At 44.5% G+C, this 16,709-nt stretch overlaps 1 protein-coding gene across 2 annotated transcripts in view; it reads left to right on the plus strand.

Moving 5' to 3' along the window:
• plxnb2a.1 (plexin b2a, tandem duplicate 1) overlaps positions 1-16,709 on the plus strand; it is a 263,227-nt gene that overhangs the window by 183,014 nt on the left and 63,504 nt on the right. The window contains exons 4-8 of one of the 2 annotated variants that reach the window (XM_050035913.1): positions 9,189-9,706; positions 12,142-12,468; positions 12,784-12,922; positions 16,027-16,172; positions 16,286-16,465. In XM_050035913.1, the coding sequence (XP_049891870.1) occupies positions 9,194-9,706; positions 12,142-12,468; positions 12,784-12,922; positions 16,027-16,172; positions 16,286-16,465 (1,305 nt within the window). In that variant the 5' untranslated portion in view covers positions 9,189-9,193. The remainder of the gene's footprint in view (positions 1-9,188; positions 9,707-12,141; positions 12,469-12,783; positions 12,923-16,026; positions 16,173-16,285; positions 16,466-16,709) is intronic. The other variant, XM_050035914.1, reaches the window with a different exon arrangement.

Raw genomic sequence — 16,709 nt, forward strand, 5'->3', positions numbered from 1 at the left:
CAACATATTCCTTGGAAATCTCCCCGACAGGTCCAGATATTTAACTTGCTTGATATCTGGGATGCATCAGCAAGTGTTTTTTGAACAGTTCACACTCAGCACTGGAGCTCTGATGCCTCCGATCTGGGTTTTTCATCAGGGACTCCAAATCTGTCAGTGAGCAGAAGATCAGGGCTGACGTCGAGTGGTATGAACCAGGCATTAGAGACCGATCTCATTGTATTATGGGAAATGTAGGACCCAGTGTTTTAGAACTGTAAACTATACTGTGTTAAAGTCAGGATTTCCCTAAATCAGCAGCAACAGTGACACGGTGGCGGTATCTGACGACAGTTAACTTTGAGGATATTTCACGACGTCTTTTGGGGCTTTTGGAAACACTGATCAACATTTTTCACCATTTTCTGACGTTTTTTTATCGACCAAACAACTAATAGAGTAATCAAGAAAATAATTGACAGATCCGTCCACAATTAAACTAATGGTTAGTTGCAGCCCTGCAGGACACAGAAGTCAAATTCAGTTGTCGGTCTGATGCTGATGAGCCTCTTGGGGGCCGATAATTGGGACTGAAAGGATGTAGCCAAGACTTCCTCTTCCTTGTGACAGATACCTGCATATGGACCGTTTACCTGCTGCTCAAACGTGATTGGTCAAAACTACTCAGACTACAAACCAGAACACTTCTGATATTAAAACCTCCAGATTCTGCTGCACATGCAGATATCTGTTTAAAGGGATTAAAACAAATTGAACCAGTTACCAGTTTATATTAGGACCCGATGAAGACCATGAGCTGTGTTTGAAAGCTCCGGAAAAAGCAGGTAAACAGACCTTTTAGTGAAGATTATTTGATCTAGATCACTATTATTTTAAATTTTAGAACAAAATTTCAACTTTTTTGTTCAAGATATTGAACAAAAAGCCTTGATTACTTTCCGTCTGGTTGTACTGTTCTGTCAGTGTTACATCATTTTACAGTTTTATTACGGACAAGAAAAGATAATAAATGTAATGTGTAGTTTTGGGAAGGTGTGCTGATACCAAGAGCTGGAATGGAAACGTGCCTGTGAGAGAGCTGTCCTGTATTTAAATTTTTCTCTGTGTAAAATGTTAGACCTGCATCAGGACACACAGACAGCTTTAACAAACAGGCGGTGAGACAGGCGGACAGACAGACAGACCCATAGATGGAGTTTCAGATGTGGTTGGTCCCCGTGGGATCTGGTGTGTCAGAGAAACCGGTTGTTTGAAGTGGTTCCCGCGGGTGAGGATGTAAAGACGGAGACAGAGACAGGCAGAGAGCCATGGAGGCAGAGACAATGTGAATTACAAAGAGAAGTTAGAAAGAGAAAAGCTTAGAGAGGTTAGACACAGAGAGAAAATCAGTCAGGCTTTATTCCCCTGGCTGCAGCTTCGGCAGACATTCCTGGATTTAGTTTCACTCCAAACTTTTTAGCAGAAGGGTCAGCGCTCAAGACTTTCACAAAGTACGCACTCGGGATTTTAATGAGTCACAGATTTGACTCCTCTCTCCTGCACACGTGTGTGTGTGCGCGACGCACTTCTCCATCACAACATTTGCATTTCATTGTTGGTAACTCAGGTTTTTATACCAAATGTGTGCTGCTGGTGAGGCCAATGTACTGTAATCTCATACACACAGACCCACACTCACTGCTCATGCTGTATTCAGACTGTATGAAATTCTGTTAACCCCGAACCAAAACATGCCAAACCTTAAACCTTAAACTCACCATACAGACACACACACACACACGAGTTACAGAAGGAAACTGAATACTTGATAGGAGAAACCAAACGAGTGCTGCTGCTTTCAGACAGTAGAGCTGCAACCATTAATCGATTAATCACAGTCAAGTGTCAACTTTTAAATCAGTCACCAACTAATCTGATGATCGATTAATCAGTTTGACTAACTCTCTGATTCCAGCTTGATAAATGTGAATATTTCCTGGTTTCTCTCCTCCTGTGACACTAAACTGAATATCTTTGGGTTGACGACAAGGACGTCGAACTTGGTAAAAACAGATCGACAGTTTGTAACCATTTTCTGACATTTTATAAACCAAACAATTGCCTCATTTGTGGATAATCAAAGCTTTTTAGGAAAAAAAGTGGGCCCAGGATCAAACCATGGGGTACACCACATTAATATTAACTCTTCCTGAACAGAACTTCCCAAGAGAAGAGAAGTCAGAAAGAAACCTGCCGAGCTACGTTTCTAGACTCTCAAAAGGAGATCATTGCAAATTAATTATATTTCCAATTGCGGTGTTTCAACTAAAGACAAAATATAATAAATGTTTGACCAGATTAGATGATTTACAGGACAAAATAAAACTGTATTTTATATGTTTTAAGATTCATTAATGGAGAAAATAATCAACATATTAATTTATAATGAAAGTAATCATTAGTTGCAGCCCTACAGGTGCACTGTGTACAAAACAATGAACCAGTTACACCTCATCGTTCTCTGTAGATCAGATCAGATTCTACTGTAACGTCACTGTGCAGAGAACTGAGACAGTAAGATGAGATAAAGCTTTATTTTTCCCGAGGGAGAATACAAGCTGAGAGTAGTGCAGATACAGACTGACATAACAAAGTAGGAAAGCAAATGTGTTGCGAATGTAAGATACAGTATCTAGCAAATATAAACTAGATATAACACTAGATAACAGGAAGTGGCAAATAGGTGCAAAACAGTTTGTACCGTTTATACAACGACACAAACAGGTCACTAGTATGAATGATAAATACAAACTCAGGTAAGCGTCACAGTCACAGTCTAACAGGAAGTCAGTTAAACTTCAGGGATCAATGAAGCGATTGTGAATCAGTTTCAGCTGCTTTGGTGTAAATCAAAGAGACAACAGGAACAATGGAGAGGCAAACAGACAGTTGCTCTCTCCTTATCCTTCCTGACTGATTCTTCTCTAGTTTGGTCTTCTGCTAGTGTCCCTGTCACTACTGGTAGCATGAGGCGGTACCTGCAGCCCAATCAGGGTGATACCAGATACGGGAGACCGGCCGTTACACCAGGAGAGCTGGACAGGGCCGTAGAAGGGCATCAACCCAGCAGCAGGACCGCTATCTGCTCCTTTGTGTGAGGAGGAACAGGAGGAGCACTGCCAGAGCCCTACAACATGACCTCCAGCAGGCTACTGGTGTGCATGTTTCTGACCACACTGTCAGAAACAGACTCCATGAGGGTGGCATGAGGGCCCCACGTCCTCTAGTGGGACCTGTGCTCACAGCCCAGCACCGTGCAGCTCCATCATTCACCAGAGAACACCAGAACTGGCAGGTCCACCATTGGCGCCCCGTTCTCTTCACAGATGAGAGCAGGTTCACACTGAGCACATGTGACAGGCGTGAAAGAGTCTGGAGACGCCGTGGTGAACGTTATGCTGCCTGTGACATCATCCAGCATGACCGGTTTGGTGGTGGGTCAGTGATGGTCTGGGGAGGCAGATCCTTGGAGGGTCACACAGACCTCCATGTCATAGCCAACAGTACCCTGACTGCTGTTAGGTACCAGGATGAAATCCTCAGAGTGACTGTCAGACCTTACGCTGGTGCAGAGGGCCCTGGGTTCCTCCTGGTGCAGAGGGCCCTGGGTTCCTCCTGGTGCAGAGGGCCCTGGGTTCCTCCTGGTGCAGGACAATATTTTAGTGCAGATACTTATGTACTTGTATTTAAGTAAGAATCTGAATGCAGGACTTTCACTTCTGAGTGTTTAATATTACTGGTTTAACTGAAGTAAAAGACGTGAGCACTTCCTCTTCCAGCTCTGAACAAAAGTAAACCAACCTTTAACATGGATCAGCCGAAATGTCCTCGCCTCACATACTTAAGATCTGAAAGTCAAACTGTTGCTCAGGAGGAAAGAGGAAGAAGAGAAGCACACCTTCAGCACCTCTGACACCGAGTGTATTTGTGGTGTGACTCAAAGAAGCTGAGCAGGAGGATGAAAGCGAGACAGAGAGAGCGATGATCCCTGTGTGGAAACTAAAGATGGTTGTTCCTTTGATGTGGCAGATGCACACATCCATAACAGGCCCTCTGAGAGAGAAGGTGAATATACCTGCTGCCTCTCTACACTGAGCTCAGGAGCAGGAGGAGGAGGAGGAGGAGGAGGAGGAGGAGAGATGAAATTTAATGAGAGAGGAGGCCACATGACAGGAACACAGAGAGACTGGGTCAACATGGAGCTCAAACATAGAAGAGGAGGATGGGTTTTTTTTATACCAGTTTAATTTCAGCATTTATTAATATCATTTTAATGCTTAATGCAGAATTACTGATTTATATTCACGGTACTATTTAATTCTGCTTATTTTAGAGCTTCTGCACATCATGGTGGGAGAGACAGGAAATGAGTCCAATACCCACCATTACCAGTATCTTACAGAACTTGATGTAAGTTTATTAAATAGTATCCATTGTTAAAGGCAGTGGCAGTTCTAGCACAGTTGGTGCCCCAGACAAGCCTCTCCCCAGTGCCTATCCCCCCAGAACTAGCCCCATCCAGTGGACCCATCAACCACCCCTCCCACCTGCCCTACTTGAACTTTCGCCCCCTTGACTTACATTATTGCCCGGCCGTGTTTCCCCCCTGACACCATCAGGCGCCACATGCCATGCTGATGTGAAAGAACGGCTTTTTTCACTGGAAGTCACTGACCAAGTGCCGGTATTCGACCACTTCGAGTGAGACCGGGTTGTTCACCCAGGAGACTGGTGTTTGTGTCACTTGTGAAACAAAAAGTCAGCTGTGTTTAAACATAACATTCTGTATTTTATTTATTTATTTATTTATTCTGTAATTTATGTATGGACCTTCCACACTGTCGTCACTGACGTAAGGTATTTACATCATGTATGTTATGTAACACTTATTTTAACCCAAAACATGATCTTTATTCTGAACCACACCCGTTGCCACATATGTACATGTATAGGTGTGATCAAGCACCTAGCCAGGCAGTCTCCATTTGCAAACTTTTGTGATACAAAATGAGTCGTTCTGAAGAGCTCAGTGACTTCAAGCGTGGTACTGTGATAGGACGCCACCTTTGCAATAAGACTGTTCATGACATTTTATCCCTGCTGGATATTCCACGGTCAACTGTAAGTGATATTATTAGAAAGTGGAAGCGTTTAGGAGCAACAGCAGCTCAGCCACGAAGCAGAAGACCAGGTGAAATCATAGAGCGAGGTCAACGACTGCTAATAATAATAATGATAACTTTAATTTATACAGCCCCTTTCAAAAAACGCAAGGTCACTTTACAATACATAGTAAGGAAACAATAGCACCAACAGAACAGTACAATACAACACAAGCAGAACAGAAAAGCAACTAAACTATAACAAACAACAGAAGAAAGCAGAGACACTGTGTGATGGTACACTGGGCATGAGATGGATTATCGAATTAAAAAGCCATGGTGAACAGATGAGTTTTGAGGGTGGATTTGAAAATGTCCAGTGAAGGGGCGTTGTGGGTTACAGGGGGGAGAGAGCTCCAGAGGGTGGGGGCAGCGATGCTGAAGGCCCGGTCACCAAAAGTTCGGAGGCAGGAGTGAGGGATGAAGAGTAGGCCGGAGTCAGAGGAGCACAGAGATCTGGACGGGGTGTAGGTGTGGAGGAGGTCCGATATGTACTGTGGGGCGAGGGCGTGGAGGGACTTGTAGGTGAGGAGGAGGATTTTGTAGATTATGCAGGACTTGACTCTACTGATGTAGAGCTGGGTGTCATCGGCATAAGAATGAAAGTTGACTGCTGAGGCGCATGGTGCTTAAAAGTCACCAACATTCTGCTGATTCCACAGCTAAAGAGTTCAGAGCTTCCACTGGCGTTAATGTGAGCACAAAAACTGCGCGGCGGCAGCTTCATGGAATGGGTGTCCATGTCCGAGCAGTTGCATGCAAGCCTCACATCACCAAGTCCAACGCCAAGTGTCGAATGGAGCGGTGGAAATGTGTTCTGTGGAGTGACGAATCCATCCAATCAGTCAGATGGGCGAGTCTGGGTTTGGCGCATGCCAGGAGAACATTACCTGTCTGACTGCATCGTGCCAACTGTGAAGTTTGGTGGAGGAGGTTTCAGGGTTTGGGCCTCTTGTCTCCAGTGAAGGACAGTCTTAAGGCTTCAGCATGCAAAGACAGTTTGGACAATGCTATGCTTCTAGCTTTGTCGCGACAGTTTGGGGAAGGCCGTTTTCTATTCCAACATGACAGTGCCCCAGTGCACAAAGAAAGGACTTTAAAGAGCCCTCACCTCAACCCCATCGATCACCTTTGGGATGAACTGCGACAGAGATTGCGAGCCAGGCCATCTCGTCCAACGTCAGCACCTGACCTCATCAATGCTCTACAGAATGAATGGGCACAAACTCCCACAGAAACACCTTCCAAGAGGAGTGGAAGCTGTTAGACCTGCATGAGGGGACCAGCTCCATATGAAATGTATTTGACTACAGTGTCATTATAGTCCGTGTTGGTGCGATGCTCAGGCGTCTGAATCCTGGTGTCCATAGTGTAGATATATAAAGGTGGTACAGCAGAGAATATAAAGCTGTGTGGAAACACTGAGGCTATCAGTGCACTCACAGGTCTGTGTGTGTGTGTGTGTGTGTGTGTGTGTGTGTGTGTGTGTGTGTACTTTACCACAGTAATACTTCCCAAAACTCTGCATTGCAGCCATTAGGACCACCTGACTGTGATATCTGTGGACAGGTAATTTGGGCGAGCAGGTGTGAACAGAGATAAGTCTTTTCACACTAATAAATCCCTTCTGCAATGAAGCGAACTCAAGTGAATTCAATTTAGAGTTAAAAGCACAGGGTGGGGGGGGGGTAAGCTCCAGTCGATTGACCACCAATCAGAATGATCTGATAGACGCCGCTGCTGTAAAACCAATGATTGGCCGGTTAAAACGCCTGCGAATAAACGAACGAGACGCGACTCTAAGAGGTTTGATTTGTGGGACGGACGGCAGAGACCACGCTGCGGTGATTACATGCAGGTTTATGACGCGCTCAGGCAGATTTAGGAGGTAAAGTTGATGTGAATCAGCCAGAAATGAGCTGATACTTTGACCACGAGTGTTTGTGCGGCGGCGTTAGTGTGAACACTGTGGTCGTGTTTTACAGCCACAGGCCGCAGCTATAATTAAACACTCCCATCCAGACTAATGGAAGGAGAAACTCACTATGTCACCAAACTAATTGCTACACTCAGTCTCCCTCCACACACACACACACACACACACACACTTTCTTCTTTTGTCTTTGCTAATCTAATCTGGCTCAGCAACTCTCTTCACTTTTTAGGCCGTTGCCTCCTCCTCCTCCTCCTCCTCCTCCTCCTCGTCTCTGGTTCTCCTCCAGTAAAGGATGTTCTGGGTTTAATGAGAAGCTCCTCATTATTGCCTCTCTTTGCTCTCAGCATCGGTTCGTTCGTTTCTCCTTGAGTTGGTGCTGCTGTCGGTGCTGAGCCCTGCAGTACAGAGTCATGAGCGCTGTTTAAATTCTGCTTTGTTTAGAGGACGAGCGCCGACTGTGTCTCCGACTCTGAATTCAGGTTCACTGGGTTTATAGTCAGGACTGTTGGTCAGAGACGGTGTTCTCTGAACAGTTTAGGACTGTGAAGCTCACGATTCCTGACTGAATGTTTTATTGTTTAGACGACATATTGTCTCAGAAAATGACAAATGGTTGGGGCGACCTCCAGCTCACTTGGTAGGGTGTGGGCCTCGTGTAGGCTGAGGCCTCCATTCAGACCTGTGGCCCTTTGCTGTGAGTCATCAGGGAAGGTGCCTGGAAAAAAAATCTTGAAAGACAAAAGTCCATCACAACATGATGTCTTGTTTTGACCAACAGTCCAAAGATACTCAGTTTACAATCATGTCAAACAGAATGAAGCAACAATGTTCAACGTTTCTGCTCAATTAATGACTTGATTATCAGAAGAGCTGCAACCTGACTGACATGAAATGTTGACTATTGCAGAACTTTGAACTTTAGTGCATCAATGGTTTGTTTGATCAGCTGAAAATGAATTGATGGTTTTGATCAGTTAATCTATTCAGTCATTTATCAAGCAAATAATATTACAAATTTACGCTGCTTCACCTTAAATTTTTAGGATTTAGTCCTGTTTTTCTGTTCTTTTGTCATAAATTAGAGCCGATCTGTGTTTCAGCATGGTCGACATATCCTCCGTTACTGCTATCAGGCCAAGCTACACTCACTCCAAAATCGTCAAATACCGGCGCTTGTTCAGTGACTTCCAGCTTCAGACACTGACATCATTTCACATCAGCATGATGCGTGGACAGTTGCCTTTATTCTGTAATGGCGCCTGGCAGAGATAGGGGGAACACAACCAGGCAACAACTTAAAGGGATAGTGCAGCCAAAAATGAAAATTCAGCCATTATCTACTCACCCATATGCCGAGGGAGGCTCAGGTGAAGTTTTAGAGTCCTCACATCACTTGCAGAGATCCAAGGGGAGAGGAGGTAGCAACACAACTCCACCTAATGGAAGCTGATTGATGATCCGACTGGATAAGTGAGAGTTGGATTAAACTGCAGGAGTTTATGAGAGTTTGTAAACAGATGTTTTGATATAGTTTTGCTGTTGTTAAACGTGGACCCCTATGACTTTAATTCATCAAGAATTTTCCCTGTTTTTGGAGTGTCTGTTCACCGCAGAGGCCTGAGAGAAAACCAATGTTTTTTCACAATTTCAACATAACCCAGAGTTAGTAACTGATGTCCAAAAGTTCATAAGGGGGGTGAAGTGTTCCTTTAATTCTAGCTTCTTTCATGGTTGATTTGACTTCTAAATGAAAATATGGATTTAGTAGTGTCTGCAGGTATTTATTTCTCAGTGTAGCCTGCAAGTATTTCAAATGAAGGCCCAATAACACTGGAAGGAGCTCACTCTATTGGATAACTTTTTGTTGTTGTTGTTTTTATGGCTTTGGTTTTTGCTTTCTTGCTTTTGGCTCTGGGAAACTGTGACGAGCACTGAAAACTAAAAACTAAAATAATCGAGATGGATAGAATATAAAATATAATTGAAGCCCTGCTTGTTCTTTTCTCTGTTTGATGCTGAAAACGTTTCTTTCTCTTCTGTCTTTCCCCCAGACGTGATGGAGCGGTGGTGGGCGTGGCAGTTTGCCCTGGTCGCCCTGGCAACCATTTGCCTCATCCCCTCCGATGGTAAAGAAACAGAGTTCCTCTCCGACACCCTCATCAACAACGTGGTGACCGACCCTCGTACGGGCCGGCTGTACGTCGGCGCCGTCAACTCCCTCCACCAGCTGAACCACGACCTGGAGGTGGAGTCCCGCACAGAGACGGGCCCCAAACGGGACAACCGGCTGTGCACGCCGCCCGTCACCGACGCCTGCGAGGAGGCCACGGACACCGACAACCACAACAAGCTGCTGCTGGTCCACGAGGCCAAGGACGTCCTGGTGGTGTGCGGCAGCGTCTACAGAGGAATCTGCTCCCTGAGGAACCTCAGCAACGTGGAGCAGCTGCTCTACTTCAGCGACACCAAGGGAGAGAAGTCGTACGTGGCGAGCGCCGAGGAGAGCGTCTCCGTGGTGGGAGTGATGTCCTACTTCACCAAGGACAGAGACAACTTCACCGTCTTCCTGGTGAGCAGTTAAACACACAGTATATTACCCATGTTATTCCCATCAGCGCTGAGGTAAATAAAAACAGTGAATATAAATGATCGCCTCCATCTGTGATATTGTGCCAACAAACACAATTAAACTGCAATTTGTCGAGAAGGGAGGAATGAAATTGGCAGCCATGAGGGAAATGAGCGCTTCTGTCAGTGATTTTAGTTCTTCACACAGTATCAGTGGAGTCTTTACAAGATGCTTTATGATCTCATGTCTCCTCTCCTTAAATCAAAGCAGCCGTGGAAGAGCTTTTGATGCTGCTTCTGATAAAATCACTTCTGATTTTACCCAGAGTGTGTTCGACATGTGAAGGTTTACCTCCCTGCAGCTCTCTGTCACGGTCGTAGGAGAGGGGCAGTGGTTCTCACAGTCAGGGTCCTTGAGGTACCTTCAGCAGGTTATTGGCTAAAATGATCTGCAGTTCAAAGTCCAATATTTACTCTTCTTTTAGTTCTGTCCTCTGAAACATGTCTGGCTCTTTAGCTGCTCAGTGCTCCACTTTCTCCACAATCTCCTCCCTTAATCCGATTGTTAACATAAGGATATTAATAAGTGCAGCTCCTCCAGTCATCGAGAGCAACTGTGAGTCAAGATTAGCTCTGAGTGTTGACTGTTGCACAACTTAAACCAAGAACTTCTAATGTCCCTTCACGAAACCTATGTAGTACAACACTGACAGTAAGTTTGTCCTCAATTTCTGATTCTCTGTAACATCAGGAGAATCTCAGCTAGATCTGACAGGAACACAGCGTCACAAGAATTTCTGCTGCAACTTGAAATATTTTGTGTGTTTGTGTCATTTGTGTTTTTTTCACCTGGCACAATCTGCGGCTATTCACATCTTTACATTGACTTAGAATGTAATCCCTACACTCACAGTAGTCCCTATTACGCACAGAACAATAGCTGCTCATGTCGGCCTCCAGTGTGACATATAACATACGTGTCAGCAGCTCTTTATAAACAATAACAATGACATCATGTCAATAACAATCATTTAGCGTCCCTGTTATATGGCGGCTGATCTCGTCCTCTGCTCGGAGGGTAAGGAGCTCCTGGACCTCACTTTTTTCACTGTTTGAGGACATTTACAGCTGCTGGTCTTCTTTGAGTTAGCTGCTAACGGCTAACTGCTGCTTTTAAGTGTCCCGTGGTGGGTCGTACACATCACATGTTGTCAAAATGTCACACCCGTCCTGCTGCTGTCCCTTTGACACAGACGTCAGGTGAGACAGCTCTGTCCCCCCATTCCAGGTTTGTACCTTTTATAAAGAAGAGCAAGGCGGAAGAACGACGCCACATTCCCGTCTTGAACCATGGGCTCATGTGTCCAAAGTTTTATTGGAGTCATAGTATTTTTGCTCACAAGTCTCGAGTCAAATGAAACTTTCAGGAAGTCAAGTTGCCAGAAAGTCAGGTCTCTAATGAACAGGTTATCTTTAGGTCTGGAAGCTGAATTAGCCATCGCCACAGACGTCTTCAACTCTCCTTTTTTTTCTTTCCAATAACAAAAGTAAAGTAATCCATAATCAGCTCTGCTAATTAGCTTTAGCACACTGGAACTTATTGTATTTTACAGAATCGATTTGAACAACAGACCAGCAACTGCTAACTGCTAATGTTGACGTTAACACATACGGGCACGTTGTGGACACACTTGCAATGACACGAACCAATCAATCAAATCACACAGCTGGCAGCAAAGGTCAAGGGGACATTACTGGGTAAATGAATCATATGATATTATTGTTAAGTTTGGCTATATATACAAGTTAGTCAGATGTCTTCATATCGGCTAAATATTACACGTTTTTAATTCCATATAAATGTTTCATCACAAAACTACTATGGATTTTGAGGGGAGGTCGCAGATCAGAGAAGTCAAAACCTCGTCTCGTCTCAATTTGTATCTTAAAGGATAACTTTGGTATTTTTCAACCTGGGCCCTATTTCCCCATGTGTATGTGTGCGTATGATTCATAGGTACAACTCGTTCTAAAATTGGTTCAGTATTGAGGGAGGCGGATGCAGCCGGGAGCCGCGGAACGAGCTAAAACAGTAACAGGGGCAAATGCGTCCCGTATAAGTTTGCACATTAAAATTGCTTTTTTTCGCCACTGACCGGTTCAGATTGGTGTTATCTCTGTAAATAGCATATTAAACGTTTCCCTAAGTCTTTCACAGGTCCACGTCTCCAGTCTCAAGTTCACAACTGGGATTTAACACATGAAGACAAACAGATATAAAAACAAAGACCTTTGATTTGGGGAGCAGCAGGGCACTGGAGATATTAGATATTAAAAGTCACTTCACTTAGTGAAGTAGTTAGATATTCAAAGTTTAGACCAACTGTAAAAGTCTAAAGACGTTTCCCACTGAGTTTATTGTCTCTTGTGTCTCAGGTCGGTAAAGGTTACGGCAGCCACGACAGCACCAAGCTCATCTCCACCCGCATCCTCCAGGACTACGGTGACTGGGTGGTTTTCGACAGCATCATCGAGGCGTCGGCGGTGCAGGCCAACCCTTTCGTCCTGCGCTACCTCCACGACTTCCGCTTCTCCTTCAAGGACGGCGGCTTCGTCTACTTCCTGTTCTCTCGGACGCTCGGGGTTCAGGACACCAAGAACTTCACCTTCATCTCCAGGATGTGCGAGGATGATCAGGGCTATTACTCGTACACTGAGCTGCAGCTCAACTGCAGCGCCAGCAACAAGTACAACAAAGCTCAGGTAATGATGATGCTGTCTGCAGCCGCCGGATAGGCTGTCAGCGTTTTTATTAAAAGGGCAGCAGTGACTCGGAAAAACACATTTAGACATTTTACGTTTGGCTGAGTTTGTCTTAAATTGGAGGCTTTTTACAAATGCCTCGGCCCTGACCCCTGAAAAACTTCAGAAATTGGATTTAAAATGTTCCTGAACCTGAAAAAGCTTCAGTTTGTGGGGTCTCCACTCTCACTGTTCCTCAGGTATATCTGCTAAATACATCTTTTTACTGTAGATATCTAACATTCAGCTTCTTATCTCCTCCTCATCGCCTCCCAGGCTGCTTATGTAGGAACACCAGGTGAAGTTCTGGCTGAGACGATGACCAGATTAGGACAGTATGGAGCCGTATCAGCCTCTGACAAGGTTCTGTTTGTCACCTTCACTTCTGATGAAGACCCGTCTACTTCAGCCATGTGTAGGTGTCGTCTTCATGCTGCCAGATGTTCCTGATGTCTTATGTTGGCAGATGTTCCTGATGTGTTATGTTGGCAGATGTTTCTGATAGTTTACGTTGGCAGATGTTCCTGATGTTTTATGTTGGCAGATGTTTCTGATAGTTTACGTTGGCAGATGTTCCTGATAGTTTACGTTGGCAGATGTTGGTTGGTGGCAGAATGTCCAAAAACACATCAAAACATTTCAGTGAAATTTGGCAGAACGTTTGGACATGAGACAAAGAGAAGAGGATGAGCTTTGGATGCAGATTTAGACGCACTATCACCACTATGTGTTTATTTATAAAACACTCTGGACCATGTGACTCTAAGATATAACTTTTCCAGATTGTTCAACACAAATCTGTTTAGAAATTGGATGTTTAAATGTTGGAAACAGCAGCTGATAAAACAAACTCACCACAAGCTTTACTCACAGTAATTGCAGCTGTTCTGGAGCTTTTGATCACATCACATGATCTTCATTAACAGATGGAGTGAAGTGCCTGGTTGACCTTTAACCTTTAACCAACATGGATGAGAAGTCCTTTAAGTGCTCAGAACAAAAAAGGAAATTGAAGCATCTACAGTCCAATAACACCTGGGCAGGGGGCGCTAGAGAGCGAATAATGGAGTAAGACATATTTTGCTGAGCTCCTTCCCAGCTTCTCCCTTTTTAAGATAAAATTGAAGCAGCACTGATCTACAAACAAGTTCATTCATTGCCCACATGCTCCCTACGACGCTGAAGTGCGTTTTTTACTCTGTAATGGCAACTAATCTTCAGAAGTACACGACCGTGCGCCGACCCGTCCCTGTACGGATTCAGAAGAAATGGGTACAGATGATCTAAAGTCCCAGATCCTTTGAGTTTAAAAGAGAACATTTCTGCTGGCGTAACTGAAAAACTTGCTGAAGACTTTATTATCTAAAGAACGAGCTCCAGGCAGTCAGAACAGAGTTGGTAATAACACCTGAGCAAACATGAAGGAAAACTCCAGAACAACTTAAAGCCAAACTGCAGTTCTCCCAGATGTTTAGGAATGTGGAAGTTTCAGATTTCCTTTTATTCAAGGTCAGTGACTTATGTCAAGTTGGCCCTGCCTGTAGGAATTTGACGATCAATGAAACTGTAACCCTTTTTGGACTCATCCACATATAATATATGGTAAAAAACTGGATGAAATCTATAAGAAAGTACACATCATCCAACACTTCTCGTTATTTAGATTCTTTTTAAAAAAAAATGGTAAAAAGTCTGTATTCTTAGCTCCCTGTTGAGGTGGAAATGGTTGTATCGACAGATTTTTTTTATGCCCATTACAAACATTTCTGCATAGTTGAGAAAATTTAGCCCTTTTTAAACAGGAGTTGTGCAAATTTGCAGGAACGCCCAATCAGTCTTTTTTCAGCATTGGCAGTATAAAAACAAAATCAGGGAGTGCAGCAAAATGCCACCTACCTACTTTTGTTTATACAGAATGTGCCTTTTTCGGGGCAATGGGGGGCGTGAGCAAGTAACAAAACGTGTAGCTCAGCGTGTGACGTAAACAGTGACGTGGGAGGGAAGCCGCGGCTGGTCAGTCCTTCGGCGATTCTCTCGTAAGTCGGCCCGTTCTTCACCGTCCCCGTCATCTGACGGTTAATGGCCTCTTCGTTTGCGAGGACAAGGAGGGCGCGCAATTCCTTGTCTCCCCAGTTGCTCATCTTTACAGTGTCTGTCAGGTTTGTGTTTCCCTCTTGCTACTAGCTGCTCGCTAATTCCTGCTATCAGCTGTTTCCTGTTTATCCACCGCCAGTGGCTCGCACGTGCGGCGTCATCAACAGCTCCTCCCACAAGTCATCAACAGCTCCTCCCACAAGTCATCAACAGCTCCTCCCACAAGTCATCAACAGCTCCTCCCGTTCTGTTTAAACTAAAAGGGTTCCACCAATGTGTCTACCCTACAAGGCAGAAAATTGGGCACCTCGGATCAACTCGCCAATCCGGCTTTGTGTGTCTAAACGCTCGCAGCTTGCCGGCAAAACGGCCCAACATTCGCCGAAAATCTGGCAGTGTAAAAGGGGCTGTAGATTAAATAAAAGGGAAACTTTGCTGTTTTTCAACCAGCTCTGTGTCGTCACAGTGTGTACAGATAAACAGCGTTTGGTTTCCGCCTGTGCTGCGAGTGTTGGGAGCTCTCCGATCATCCGCCTGCAAAAGTCAGTCAAGTGACATGAAATGCAAATGAGCGGGAAGTTCCAGGTGCTCGCAGGATGTGGGGAAGTCAAACAGCATTTATCTGCACACACTGTGATAATACAGAGCCGGTTGAAAATCAGCAAAACTTCTCTTGAAATGATTCAACTCAACCAGACTCATCTGTCAATACAGCCGTCTTCACCTCAACAGGGTGATCAGTATACTGATGTGTTGCTGTTTTTAAAACTAAAAGGAGAGACATTTTGGAATAAATCTGTATTTTCATCTTTCTTTTTACAGAGTTCATTCTGTCATCACTGTATAACATATTTGGATAAGTCCAAAGGGTTTTCATTATTGCCCATTTTCATTGGTTTCAATATTCTTTTAGGCGTGGCGAGTTTGACAGTAAGTTCGGAAGTAGTTTTAAGTTTTGTGCAGAATCTGATGACGCTCCACCTGTGGTATGGTATAGGTGGTGCTGCAGCATTATGGTCAACGTAGTGTCAAAGGCAGAGGTCATAAATGTGTGTATCTCTTAAAACTTTGCATTATTGTTCTGATACAAACCCCTAATTTCCCAGGTTTTAGGAAATGTATTTTTATTTCTTGTGTTATTTCCAGGTTTTATGGGCTGAGAGAGAGACGGGGTAAAAAGTTTTTCACTACACTGAATGTTCGCTGTACTTTCTTTAACGTATCTGACAGTGAACTTGAACCTGAACTTGTAGGTGGTCCCAACAGATCCAAATAAAACACTAAATAATGAGGATTTTGCAGAACTGGTGTTTTGATTTGTGATTTTTGACGTGTTACTGTTTGGTTTGGAGTTAGATGTGTTATATATTATCAGAAGAAAGTGAAGGAAATGTGTTCAAACAGTGTTTGTGCTCCTCTCTGTAGGCATGTACCCTCTTCAGTCCATCAATAAGAGGCTGGTGGAGATAATAGGAGCCTGCTACAGCCACAACGGCATCATTAACGAGAAGGCTGCCGTCTACTCGCCTTACTCCTCCAAGTCTGAGGAGCTGTGCAGCAGCAGTAATCAGGTGTGTGTGTGTGTGTGTGTGTGTGTGTGTGTGTGTGTGTGTGTGAGGGAGATAAAGACTGAAACAATGAGAAAATAACTCATACAAATGTGATTTCTACTCTTCTCCGTCAGAAGGACATGGCGAGGAGATACAAATGTGGAGCAGAGTTCCTGCCCTCGCCGCTGGCCAGCAAGGCCGAGTTCGCCTTAACGTCTGAGCCCCAGTTGGCCCGTAAGGGTCACATGACTGCTGTGGCTGTTGCTGTGGAAATGGGGCACGCTGTGGCGTTCCTGGGCACCGCCACCGGAGAGGTAATGATTGATTGATTCCAGCCTGTGGCCCTTTGCTGCATGCCGTCCCCTCTCTTTTTGCCACCTTACACACCTAATACCGCTTAATATCGATTAAAGGAAAAACCCCCCAAAAAGACGAAGAGAATCTTCCCTACATGGATTTAAACTCCACCCCCATTTTGTAGCAAAAACGGCTAAAATGACATACCCAAATTAAAATGTCTGTAGCTTCTGAACCGCTCTGACTACATGCATGCATGAG

This window comes from Epinephelus moara, chromosome 23, assembly GCF_006386435.1.
Source record: "Epinephelus moara isolate mb chromosome 23, YSFRI_EMoa_1.0, whole genome shotgun sequence".
NCBI lineage: Eukaryota > Metazoa > Chordata > Actinopteri > Perciformes > Serranidae > Epinephelus > Epinephelus moara.